This window comes from Phacochoerus africanus, chromosome 1, assembly GCF_016906955.1.
Source record: "Phacochoerus africanus isolate WHEZ1 chromosome 1, ROS_Pafr_v1, whole genome shotgun sequence".
Classification (NCBI taxonomy): Eukaryota; Metazoa; Chordata; class Mammalia; order Artiodactyla; family Suidae; genus Phacochoerus; species Phacochoerus africanus.
The window spans coordinates 115,741,127-115,754,981 of record NC_062544.1 but is presented as its reverse complement, the minus strand read 5'-3'; the positions used below and the strand labels follow the sequence as shown (position 1 = coordinate 115,754,981).

Below are 13,855 nucleotides of genomic sequence, written 5' to 3'. Positions count from 1 at the left end.
CCGGCAAGAGCGCAGAGAAACTGCCAAACAGCTTTGATGCCGGCGCCAGGATCTTTCAGCCAGCGGGGAAAAAATGCACATGGGTCCCCGCCTGCCAGCTCCAATAGGAGACAGTGGACGCCACCATGGACTGTTGGTCCGGTGGGACCACACAACACCGGAACCCGGCGCCCCGGGAGTGGGCGCGGCGGAGCATAATAGCTGACGTACGACCCCGCCGCGAGGCCCGGCCGAGAGACGGAAGTTAAGGACGCTGACGCAGCTGGGGGAACTTTGCCTCGATGGCACTTTCCTGTACGCGACTCCGCCCCCGCTAGAGGGGCTAGGCTCTGGAATTCAAGATGGAGTCGCTGAGTCGAGCTGGGCAGGAGATGAGCCTAGCGGCCCTGAAGCAACACGACCCCTACATCACCAGCATCGCAGATCTCACGGGCCAAGTCGCGTTGTACACCTTCTGTCCCAAGGCCAACCAGTGGGTGAGTGCGGCTAGGCCGCCGAGGTCGCCCGCCCGGCCACCGCCTCTTAAAGGGGCCGCGCGGACGGCCCTGGGTGGGGGGGAGATGGGGGAGGCCAGGGTGGCGGAGGCGAGGCCAGAGACGGGAGAAGAGCCGGACGGCTCCTGAGGAGTAGCGGTGGCGCCGAGGATTGGGAGAGTTTAGCAAGAGAAGTAGGTCTAAACATCCGGGGGGAAAGTCGCTAGGGGGGAAGATTGGAGGAGGATGAGTCCAGTAGGGTCCCGTCAGAGGTCCTGGGCGACCTGCCTTCTTTTCAGGTGTATTGAAAGATCCTGTGAGACCGGTGTAATCAGATACCTAAAAGGTTGTGTTTGGAGCTTTGAGGGTTATTGGATAAATTATATATACATAATCTGTAAAGTCAACACGCCCCCTCTCCCCGCAACAGACAAATAAGAGCCCCCTTCACAGAGGTTATTTGGATTTTAAGCTTGAAATCCAGTTAGTTTCAGTTCTTGGAAGAGAGGGGATGGGGATAAGTCCCAATTTTATCGAACTACACTATTTCCAGAGTTTGGGAAAGATATCAAGGCACTCACCAAAAAGGCTTCAGAGTTCATTAGGTTACCTTGAAACCTTTTGAAAAGACACCAGCTATGTTGCTCCTCATGTCACCTCTAACTGCTTCTATCAGATTGATTGCTTTTTAGCTTTTCTGCATGGGAGGGAATCCGAAAAGTTACATTCGGTCTGTTCGCTGACTTATTAACCCATTTGAAGCTTCGTTCATTGTTTAAATAACGTAATCCCCCCCTTTTTCTAGTAGTAAAACTTCTTAAATCATTCAGTTATTGCCTTTACTTAGAAAATAATCCATAAATGTTTATTGAATTGAATTAAGAAAGTCCACGTTTCAGTAAAAATTGAAATCTTTATAGTTACAAAACTCAAAGATTTTTATCATAATATGCCCTTTGCAACATAATGTAGATATATGGGTTATATTTAATCAGTAATTTCGTGAAAAATCATTTGGCAAAAATAAACAGTTAATTCAGATGAAGGGAGTTTTCAAAATAATCTTGCTTTGTCTTCTTTCCTTCACCTCCTGGAAGAGGAGGAAGTATGGGAAGTCACAGAGAACAAAATTATAAATTTTTTTTAAATGTGTCTCTTTAGACATTGCTTTAGTTAAAATTGTTCTGAACCATTTTTCTTTTTCTGCTCTATACATTTGTGGTAGTAGATTGCAGAGAAATGGTTTGGGGCATGGACTTATACTAACAAGCTTTCATTTCTAGTTTGTCACAAACTTATAATATTTTGGAATTTTAACTGTGGAGCTCTCCTTTAAATATGAAATACAAGTTATAATAACCTGAATTGAAAAAAACTTTTTTTTTTTTTTTTTTTTGAGGGCTGCACCCACAGCATATGGAGGTTCCCAGACTAGGGTCAAATCAGAGCTCTGGCTGCTGGCCTATACCACAGCCACAGCAATGCAAGATCCAAGCCGGGTCCGTGACCTACACCACAGCTCATGGCAACACTGGATCCTTAACCCACTGAGCAAGGCCAGGGACTGAACCTGCATCCTCATGGATTCTAGTCAGATTCATTTCCACTGAGCCACACAGGAACTCAAGAACTGAAAAAAACTAAGCTGCTATTGTTCATTTGATCATGACACTTGGCATAGAGCCAAAATCTTTTCTGTTTGTTTTTTGTTTTTTGCTTTTTAGGGCTATACTTTTGGCATATGGAGGTTCCCAGGCTAGGGGTCCAGTCGGAGCTACAGGCCGGCCCACAGCACAGCCACAGCAACGGCAGATCCTTAAACCACTGAGCAAGGCCAGGATCAAGCCTACAATCTCATGGTTCCTAGTCGGATTCATTTCCACTGAGCCACGATGGGAACTCCCTCTCTTTGTAATTTTACATTGAATTGTAAGATTGCGCAGTGGTTTATTTGGGCAGGTTTTCTTTCACTGAGAGAGTTGATTACCCATATCTTATACTAATAACATTTGAAAAGCAAGAAAAAGCCTCTGAATTTTTACGAAAGAAAAGTTTCCTGATACTATCTCAGCTAGGGCAGTACTCCTGGAAGGAATTAAGATGGTAAATATTAAAAAAACAATTTTTTTCGGAGTTCCTATCTTGGCTCAGCAGTAATGAACCTGACTAATATCCATGAGGACGTAGGTTCCACCTAGCCTTGCTCAGTGGGTTAAAGGATCTGGCGTTGCTGTGGCTGTGGCTGTGTTGTAAGCCGACAGCTACAGCTCTGATTCAACTCCTAGCCTGAGAGGTTCAGCATGAGAGGTTCAGCCCTAAAAAGACCAAAAAAATTTTTTTGTCATCCCAGCAAATTCAATTTGATATAACTAACATTTAAGTTGGCTCATAGTTTGTTGACCATATTAAAGTATTTAGGTCCTATCTGAACTGCAAACTTGAATGTTTGTATTTTCTTCTTCTTTTTTTTTTCCTTTTTTTTCTTTTTTGGTCACCCCATGGCACATGGAGTTCCTGGGCCAGGGATCAGATCTGAGCTGCAGTTGCAACCTACACCACAGCTGTGGCAACACTGATCTTTTAAGCCACTGCGCTGGGCCAGAGATGAAACCTGCATCCTGGCACTGCAGAGACACCACCGATCCTATTGCACCACAGCAGGAACTCCTTGTTTACTTGTTTTTTAAACATTTTAATTGTTTGAAACTTAAATATACTCTTGTGACAGCAAATGAAAGGTGATATGAGTTGTATTTTCTTAAACGTTCACTTTAAGCTTAAAAAAAAAGTTTTTAGTTATTTGTAAGACCTACAAGAATTACACTAAGACAGTATAGTTTCAATATTCATGTTTCTTCAACAAAATTCTGATAACAAACTAATTGTGTTTGGCAGTAATTCTTAATGAACCATAAAATTTGCTATTCATGAAAATACCAAAATCCTCCAATGATGAAATATAGTAGCCTATAAGATAAAATTTCTTTTTTTCCCTGACTTTGATAAACTTTAATGCTGAAGAAATTGCTATACACAGGATCTTGGCTTTATTTTTATCTTTTTGTAAGATTTTTATTTTTTCTTTTATAGTTGATTTGGATCTTGGCTTTAAAATTAAGAAATTTGGCTAAAATGTTTTAATTTTAAAGTGAAATTTTCACTTCTTTCAGGATTTTCTCCTTTAAATTTTAAGAAAGAAAAGGAAAGGAGAAATGCTGCAGATATAGGCGTGTTGCTGGATTGAACATTTCATGTCTGTTAATATGCATCAGTAGAATAGAAAGGATACAAAATAAACTGGTAATGGTACTTTGTAGAGTAGGAGAGACTTGATCTGTTAACAGTTATTAATTTTAAATAAGTTGATCTTAAATATAGAGTATTTCTTCTCCATTGGGACTATTTGGGGATGGATCATGGGGAAAAATCTAATTGATTCATTGTCTTTTATAGGAGAAGACTGATATAGAAGGGACCTTATTTGTATATCGAAGGTAAGCTTTTAAAAAGAAATGATTTTTTGTTTTTCTGCCACCCCAGCAGCATATGGAAGTTCCCAGGCCAGGGATCGAATCTGAGCCAGAGCTGTGACCTGCGCCAAGCTGCAGCAATGTCAGATCCTTAACCCACTGCACCACAGTGGGAACTCCAAGAAATGATTTTTGTTTGTTTGTGTGTGTGTGTTTTTAACCTAATGGTAAACAGTGTTATATGGAGTGAGTCAACCCTTTCGTACATTTGTCTTTGGAACTTTCCTGCTTGACCCGTCAAGTAGTCATCCCTCCCTCACTATGAGATCCTAACCAAGTAATGTCCCTTCTTTGACTCTTCCTGTGTTCAGAATCAAACAAATAGGACTATATCTTATTTAGGACCCTAGAAAAATGGAAAACATTTTCTAGTTATGAGTGAGTTGAATGCTTTCCTCCCTCCCCGCATATTAAGAAAACAAAGATATAGTAGGAGTTCCAACCATGGCTCAGTGGGAACAAATCTCACTAGCATCCATAAGGACTCAGGTTCGATCCCTGGCCTCGTTCAGTGGGTTAAGGATCCGACGTTGCCATGAGCTGTGGTGTAGGCTGCAGACACAGCTCAGATCTGGCGTTGCTGTGGCTGTCCTATAGACTGGTGGCTACAGCTCTAATTCATCCCCTAGCCTGGGAACGTCCATGTGCCACAGGTGCAGCCCTAAAAAGACAAAAAGAAAGAAAACAAAGATATAGAGATGAGAGAAATATAATACATGGACTAGCTAATAGTGATTACTAAATGAAGAGGTTATTGTTTTCTTCTATAACTCTGGTTTTATCCCTTTCCCAACTCCTCCCAAAAGTTTTGGATTGTGTACAGTGTCGTTAATAATGTGTAATTTTAGTTTGAGAGTTTGTTAGAAATCCTAGATTATTCATAATTGCACATTTTTTATTTTCAACTTTTCTGAAAATTAATTATCAATTTAAAACATAATTGGGTCGTAAATTGAAACTTTTATTGGCAACTTTCATAGCCTAAAGGCAACTGACGGAATGCTCCTCTTTGGAGTTCCTTGTTTTCCTAGATCCCTCTTAAGTCTTGCTTTGACTAGGACAGATTCCTTCCCTTGATTTCTAAAGCTTAGGGGACTCAGCAGGACTTCACTGACATCTGATTCTTTTCATGTGTGTGTTTTGAGAATTATCTTTTAAGGATTGCCTTTCTCCATTGATGGCTATTAAGAATTTGCCAAGTATTCTAAATTTTGTTGTACAATTTCCAGATCTTGTCTAAAAACTCTTATCTTTTTCCTCCTTTAAATGTAAATGATTTTATACTACTTTTTATTTTCCGACACTTTGTTCCCTGTTATTCATCTTTCTTCTTTAAAGGGGCAGGGGGAAGGCTTTACCCTTCACTTACTACATTCTTCATTACCAGTATAAGTCTCTTCAACTGTTCCTAGAACCTTGGTATAGTGAATGACTTAATTTAATGAAACTTCTGGAGGCTTACATAGTATTGATTCTAATAAAAGGGAGACCAAAGACTCTAATAACAGATCTGTTTATTTCTATTTGGGATATGTGAGAATATTTTATATACCTTGGGTAAAGATATATCAGTATGTCAAAATATCACTTTGGAGGGCCCTTAGTATAGAGGAAGCCTGGATTTGGAATCAGAAAACCTAAAGCCGAACTCTGGTTACATTATTTGCGTGACTTTGGGGTCCAGGCCTGAGTCATTCTGGGCTTGTTTACTGCTCTGTACAGCAGGATTCCAAAATCTCTCCTGGGTACACAGAGAAACAAGTGAGAAATCATAAAGTGTCATATGATATTTCTTTTTTTTTTTTTTTTTAATGGCCACACCTGCGGCATGTGGAAGCTTCTGGGCCAGGGCTCAAATGAGAGCTGCAGCTAGGGCCTATGCCACAGCCACAGCATACCACATCCAAGCTGCATCTGCAACCTACACTGCACCTCACCACAATACTGTGTCCTTAACCCAGTGGGTGAGGCCAGGGATCAAACCCATATCCTCACAGAGACAGCATCAGGTCCTCAACCCACTGAGCCACAGTGGGAACTCCCAAAGATGTTTCTTATTTTGGGGTTCAAGGCATTTTCTTTCTAACCCAGATCTTCCCATAGTTCTTCTATTTGATGTAAGAAAAATCATTATTGTAATAGTGAGCAGTAATTATAATCAATCCTGCACTGCATTTAAAATAGATTATATCTTCATTGAGAAAATGTTTATTAAACATCTACTAATTGTTGGTCTTGGGACATAATCTGAAAAAAAATAAGAACCCTATTTGCATGGAGTTTATAGTCTAGTGGAGAAAGACAATAAATATAAAAAACAATAAGTGGTATGGAAGAAGAGAGGAGGATTAGAAGTACTGAGCTTGGGAGCAGGTTGTTGATCATTAAAAGGGTAGTTTTCAAGTAGGTGTCCCGTGAGAATAGAACATTAGAGCAAAGGCTTGCAGGAGATGAGATAACTATAGATTCTGGGCGAGTGGTTCAGACTGAGGTGCTGGAATCATACCTATAGGGAGAATGGCAAGGAGCCCAGAGTGGTTGGAGCAGGAGGAACAAAGGAAGAGAGAGGAGATGAAGTCAAAGGGACACATCAACTAAGGCCTTGGTGGCCTTGGTTAGGACTTTGGCCTTTGCTCTGAGAGACTGAGTTCTTGAAAGCTTGTGGTGTAGGGATGTGATCTAACCTAAATTTTTTGTTTACAATTTTAAATGCTAATAATACCGTATAATGCAATAATGGATTCATTTTTTGAAATGGAAATAAAGAGATAACATTTCTGCAAATGAAACAATAACTACAGATTTGTTTTTCTTCTATTAAATCTAAGGTCAGCTTCACCTTACCATGGTTTTACCATTGTGAATCGACTGAATATGCACAATTTAGTTGAACCAGTGAATAAAGATTTGGAATTTCAGCTCCATGAACCATTTCTTCTATATAGAAATGCAAGCTGTGAGTATCTTATCTGTTTATTACAAATCATATATTTGCAGTTAAAATTGAGTGACTTTAGTTTCTATCAGCACATTATTCTTGGAGATTCAAGGTGACAATAAAAAAATATACTCTTATGATTATAAATGAGTCTCTTACTCAGATCAGAGCTTTTAAATTGGGCATCTAAAATTGAAACATTCATTTGTATACAATAACTTATTGTTTTAGTTAACTACACTATTTCATATAATAGCATTATGTTATATTCCTGTCCTTTGTACTTTGAAAATGAGTTTCATTCTTTGTTTTTGCTCCGATACGAATTACTGGCTGCCCATGCCCCTGAGCAACAGAACTTAGTTTGAGACACAGGATGGGGACAGAAAGTACTGTCTGCCCTGATTGTGGTTATTTTTCAGTCTGTTTAGTTCACACAATTTAGTTGAGTGTCTGCTGGGTACAAGCGCTGGGCCAAGAGCTACTATTGTATTTTGATGTTAAAGATATAATAACCAATGTGAGATAGGCAGCAGTTAAGTCAACTGAGACTCAGTGGTGAGTGGTGGCTACTCAGTTGGAGAGGATTGTAACCCTTTTTCCTGCTTCCTAGTCCAGGGTCTTTTCAGGCATTTTACAGACTTTAAAAATGATTGGATGTGGTCAGCAAAGCTGGAGTGACCCTTTCAAGAAGTAAAGTACTAAAAAGTATTCTTGGTGCCTATATTTCAACATGGGTATTGAAAATGTGATTGTACAGAAAAGTGTACAGAGTGTGAATACAGAAGACAGGCAGTTTGCTTGGAATTGATGGTAGAGATATCAGAACTGGTTATGGTCATTGAGTGATTGTGCCGTCACTATCATCTAAGGAGACTGATGGAAATACATTGCTTCTAACTTGAAAATAAAAGTTACCATCTTTGAATTTCACTTAACTGCGAGGGTAGCTGGTATTGGGGGAATGTCTTCAGAATAAAATGTTTAAAACAGGAGTTCCCATCATGGCACAGCGGAAATGAATCCAACTAGGAACCATGAGGTTGTGGGTTCGATCCCTGGCCTCACTCAGTGGGTTAAGGATCCAGCGTTGCCATGAGCTGTGGTGTAGGTTGCAGACTCGGCTTGGATGTGGCGTGGCGTGGCTGTGGCTGTGGCGTAGGCTGGCAGCTAGAGCTCTGATTAGAACCCTAGCCTGGGAACCTCCATATGCAACGGGTGCAGCCCTAAAAAGACAAAAGACAAAAAAAAATTTTTTTTAAACAACTAGAAATTATGCATCTTTTAATTCCTCAATGAGAAATGTCAAGATCTGTTTTGAAGCTAGAAGCCCCATATTCTCCCTTTTCTTATTTTTAAATATTTAAGTGAGGAGTTCCTGTTGTGGCTCAGTGAGTTACGAACCTGACTAGTATCCACGAGGGCTCGGGTTTGATCCCTCACGTGGCTCAGTGGGTTAAGGATCCAGCATTAGAAAAGAAAAGAAAAAAAAAGGATCCAGCATTGCCCTGAGCTGTGGTGTAGGCCGGCAGCTGCAGTACCAATTCAACCCCTAGCCTAGGAACATGCATATGCCACAGGTGCAGCACTTAAAAAAAAAAAAAGGCAAATAAATAAATATCTAAGTGAAATAAAATCTATGTCTTGACTTTCATTTATCAGTAAACTATTTATCCAGATAATTACCCCTCTTAGATGGTTCAAATGGGTTTATCTAAACTAGTGTTAACAATAGAATCACTTTAGATGGCTGTTTTCCTGATATTGACCATCTGTTAAAGAGCAAATTCTGCAAAGGAACCACAGACCCTTTTGGTTTTTGTTTGTTTGTTTGTTTTTTAAGGAAAATTGGCTTAGTTCTGCTTTTTATTACCTGGAAACTTAATCTAGCTATTGCCTGTACAAAAAGTTTGATTAGTAAGGTAGTCGATAAGGGAAAATTATCAGAGGCCTGAGGACTTTTTTTTAATTACCGTTTAGCATAAGCCTGAAGTGAATCGTATTTCTTTCACAAGTAAAGATTTCCTATGAAGTTAAAAGTGTGAAATAACACAAATGTAGTTGAACTGTGAGTAACCAAGATTTAACTAGCCAGAGCCTCAGATACATGGAAATATGTCTGTAGTTTGTGTGTGGAAGAAATGAAAGCAAGTTATAGACAGTAAGTAAGGTTCGGTTTTGTATTGTGAAAATCTGGCAAATTTCTCAAGTGTTCCTTATAGTCAGTACTATAACCTTAGCCCCACTGTAGTTTCATAGAGTAATTTGTTGTAATGATGAGATAAGATCTTAGATCATCAGGACTGTTTTTTATGTTAATTAGAATATTCTTGAGGCAAAAAGTGCAGTAATGCATTTTATTTTAGAAAGCTTTTCAACAACAGATTGAAGCAAAGATCTCCTTAAACAGAAGACTTAACCAGGTCATTCAATCCCCCAGTTAATTGAGGCACTGAATCCTCTCTCCTAAGGGCTGTACAGTTTCTGATATTGCTAATTAGAAACTCAGGAGCATATCAGCTTGTTTTCAGACCAGAGAAAAGCCTGAAAAGGTCAAGTACAATACTGTGGTTATATTAGAAACAGCCTAGAAGAGGAGCTTAGGGAAAGTATTTAAAGGAATAGTTGTATCCAGGAGAGGTGGCAAGGCAGCATAAAGTGATTCTGGGCCTGTTAAGGCCTCTCTTGAGTGTATGTTTTGTCTACCTAGTCTTAAAAGTAGAAAGTAGTCTTGTCAGGTCAGCAAGCTGTTGAATTGTTTAGGGATTTTTTCTTTAAATAAAAAGTCAATTAGTGTCTGAGTGTGTGTACAGGTAATTATACATGATTCTGAAGCTGCTGTTCTTTCACTTTCTTGTGGGAAATACTACCAAGACACCTGACCCATTTTACTCAAGTTTACACATTCAGATCCAGCCTCTTCCACTCAAATAAATTTTGAGTTAATATAGTAGAATGTTGAGCTATAACTTTTGCCAGTTCTAAATTATTTGTTTTGCTTTATTTTATCTTTTTAGTTTTTTCTTCATACACCACCCCCTAAACCTCCCCATCTCAAGAGAAAGGTCGAGCCATAGCCACTATAGAAGCAACACCGCATAGTTACATTGTGAGCCACGAGGAAAGTCCAAGAGAAAGGTAAAATCTTACAGGAAATACTTAGGTGCACCAGAAGCTTAAGTTTGGTAATTCTCTTGAACCTTTTGGAAGCAGTATGTATGTATATACTGTGCAAGAACCTTTTGGCAGCCACAAGCCCCCAGTGAGGCTTCAGTGAGGATTGAGGAGACTGCAGATTCTGTAGTTACTAAGCAAAAGCAATGTTCCCAGCACCTTATATCTGATTCCTTACTTACAGATGAGGAAACAAGAGTCATGAAGTGACAGAGGCAGAGGTCAGGTCTAGGTCTGTTGAGCTTAAAAGCCAGTGTTCTTTCTGTTTTACTGGAACAATAAAATTAGTTCATCAATCCACATCCTAGAGCAATGCTGTCCATTTGAACTCTGTGAAGATGGAAATGCTCCCTATGGGTACTGTCCCATATAGTAGCCGCCAGCCAGTCACATGTGATTGTCGAGCACTGGAAATATGGCTGCTACAGCCAAGAAAAAAAATTTTTACCTTTATTTAATCACTTTGCATTTAAACAGCCATATGAGATTTCTGGCTACCAAAGAGGTCTAAAAGCATGGATCCATGTAGAAGCACACCCTTTTGTTGTGCCATACCTGAATTGAACAAGCACTTGAGAAGCTTTGGATTAGATTTTTATGCCTCCCATTTAGTCATTACTTTTTTTTTTTCAATGGCCACACCCATGGCTTATGGAAGTTGGGATTGAATCCAAGCTACACTGCGACCTATATATACCCCAACCACAGCAACACTGGATCCTTTAACCTACTGCCCAGGGCCAAGTATCAAACCTGTGCCTCTGCAGTGACCCGAGCTGCTGCAGTTGGATTCTTAACCCACTGTGCCATAGCAGGAACTCCCAGTCACTCCTTTTTAAAATTTACAAATGATTTCTAGATACAGAGACTGCAGGAGATATCCCTGAAGGTGGCTTTGCCATGGTAACACTTTTTGGCATGGAATTTAGATTGCAGACAAGAATTCTATTCTAGGCTTTGCCATTTTACCAACTGTAACCTAGGATAAATCACTTACATCACTCATGGATCTGACCTGCTTATTTTAAGAGAGCATCATATATGTGAAGATATTTTGTCAGGCAGTTACAAATATAAAATATTATAGACTGTGTCTCCACCTGAGACTTAAGCCAGATGATCTTATTAGTGGAAGAGTCGTAAGAACGTTAATATTGTTCAGGTCCCCTTATAACCTAGGTTCATAGTGTGCTGCTTCACATCCCTTCAGATTAGCACCGTGACAAGCTGGGGACTCTGTTTATCTTTACAAATACTGTATTCAGAAGTTGTAAGGGCAATTACTGGACATCCTGAGGTATGATAAATTGAAAAAAATATATATATTAAAAATGAGAAATCTCAGAGGCTACAGATTTTTTAAAACTCTGAGCAGAAGCTGTTCTGATATGGGTCATGATGTTCATTTTCATCAGGATGCTGGAACACACAGCGCCCTATGGGCTAAAATTTTGTAGAGTAATATAATGCTGTTTTAGTCTATGGACATGTCTCCCTAAAAAACATTTATGATAGTTTAAGTTTTACCTGTGATTAGTTGAAAAATCATAATTCTTTTGCTTTGTAAACATAGGCATTACTACCAATCTACTGATCTTCTGTTTTCATTTGTAGACAGAATCCTTTTTATTTATTTATTGGTCTATTTGCCTTTTCTATGGCCGCTCCCACGGCATATGGAGGTTCCCAGGCTAGGGGTCGAATCAGAGCTGTAGCCACCGGCCTACGCCAGAGCCACAGCAACTCGGGATCCGAGCCACATCTGCAGTCTACACCACAGCTCACGGTAATGCCGGATCCTTAACCCCCTGAGCAAGGCCAGGGATCGAACCCACAACCTCATGGTTCCTAGTCGGATTCGTTAACCACTGGACCACGACGGGAACTCCTTTTTTTTTTTTTTCTTTTTATGGCTGCACAAGTGGCATATGGAGGTTCCCAGGCCAGGGGTTGAATCTGAGCTATAACCACTGACCTATGCCACAGCCATGCCAGATCTGAGCCTCCTCTGCAACCTACATTACAGCTCACGGCAATGGCGGATTCTTAACCCACTGAGCAAGGCCAGGGATCGAACCCGCAACCTCATGGTTCCTAGTCGGATTCACTAACCACTGAGCCATGATGGGAACTTCAGAATCCTTTTTAAAATGCATGGATTTTAAGACCATTCTTTGGAGACTGAATTTTGAAGAGTTATGACATAGGCACATCAAAGAAAATATCTTTCAACTCCTATCCAGCAATATGATGTCAGAAGATCTTCCTACAAACACTTAGAAATGCTATATAAAATATTAAATACATAGTGTAGCCTGAAAGGGAATAGAGAACATTTCAGTGGGTCAGCATCAGAGTGAAAACTGAAAGCTTTAGTGGAAAGTTTGTGTGCTGATACTGGGTTCTTGGGGATGGGGAGCTCTCCTTAATATAAGGATCCCATTATAATTCATGGGATCAAGAGATAAGACCTTGAGCTCTCAAGAGGCAGCTCATTGGAGCTAAGATGCACATATTGACATATGTCCAGGTCCCCTAATGAGTTATGTATTAATAAATTAGGAATATATCAGCCCACTAACTTAGGGAGATGACAGGCAAACTTATCTACTTCACTCTAGGCTATGAGTTAGAGGGAAAACTTCACTCATGAAAATTGTAGCCTTTTCTCTTACGGATTTGGGGTTCAAGTTATACATTCATTTGGTAAAATTTCTTACCCCCGCCAAAAAATTCACATAAAATTAATCCTCAGCCATTGAGTATTCTATAACACTTGGGAAAAGCAAATGCAAAACCCTTCTGGAGAGAAATACTCTTAATCCAGATTGCCCAGAGATCTTTTTTTTTTTTTTTTTTGCTTTTTAGGGCTACACCTGCAGCATACAGAAGTTCCCAGGCTAGGGGCTGAATCAGAGCTGCAACTGCCGGCCTATGTCACAGCCACAGCCATATGCCACAGTGCAGCCAAAAATAATGACATAACATAAAATAATAAAATAAAATACAGGAGGAGTTCCCGTCGTGGCGCAGTGGTTAACGAATCCGACTAGGAACCATGAGGTCGCGGGTTCGATCCCTGGCCTTGCTCAGTGGGTTAACAATCCAGCGTTGCCGTGAGCTGTGGTGTAGGTTGCAGATGCGGCTTGGATCCTGCGTTGCTGTGGCTGTGGCTGTGGCTGTGGCTGGCAGCTACAGCTCCGATTGGACCCCTAGCCTGGGAACCTCCATTTACCACGAGAGTGGCCCAAGAAATAGCAAAAAGCCAAAAAAAAAAAAAAGAAAGAAAAAACAGAGGTCTGAAAATAGATAATTAACAAGAACCTACTGTATAGCACAGGAAAATCTACTCAATAGTCTATAATAACCTATATGGGAAAAAAGAATGAACATATATAAAAACTGATTCACTTTGCTGTACACCTGAAACTAATACAACATTGTAAGTCATGGATACTGGTTGGGTTTGTAATCCACTGAGCCACAGTGGGAATATCCTCTTTTTTCTTTTTAGGGCTGCATCTGTGGCATGTGAAAGTTCGCAAGCTAGGAGTCAAATCAGCTGCAGCTGCTGGCCACAGCCACAGCCACACCAGATCTGAGCCATGTCTGCAACCTACACTGTAGCTCATGGCAGTGCTGGACTCTTAACCAACTAAGGGGCCAGGGATTGAACCCATATCCTCATGGATAGTAGTAGGGTTCATTACTACTGAGCCACGACGGGAACTCCTTGCCCC

At 40.3% G+C, this 13,855-nt stretch overlaps 1 protein-coding gene across 1 annotated transcript in view; it reads left to right on the top strand.

The window, feature by feature from the left end:
• The first annotated feature begins 238 nt into the window (after positions 1–238).
• Positions 239–13,855, top strand: part of DCP1A (decapping mRNA 1A) — a 60,707-nt gene continuing 47,090 nt past the window's right edge. Inside the window, exons 1-3 of the mRNA XM_047776897.1 lie at positions 239–476; positions 3,927–3,967; positions 6,832–6,959. Of these exons, the coding sequence (XP_047632853.1) occupies positions 342–476; positions 3,927–3,967; positions 6,832–6,959 (304 nt within the window). The 5' untranslated portion in view covers positions 239–341. The remainder of the gene's footprint in view (positions 477–3,926; positions 3,968–6,831; positions 6,960–13,855) is intronic.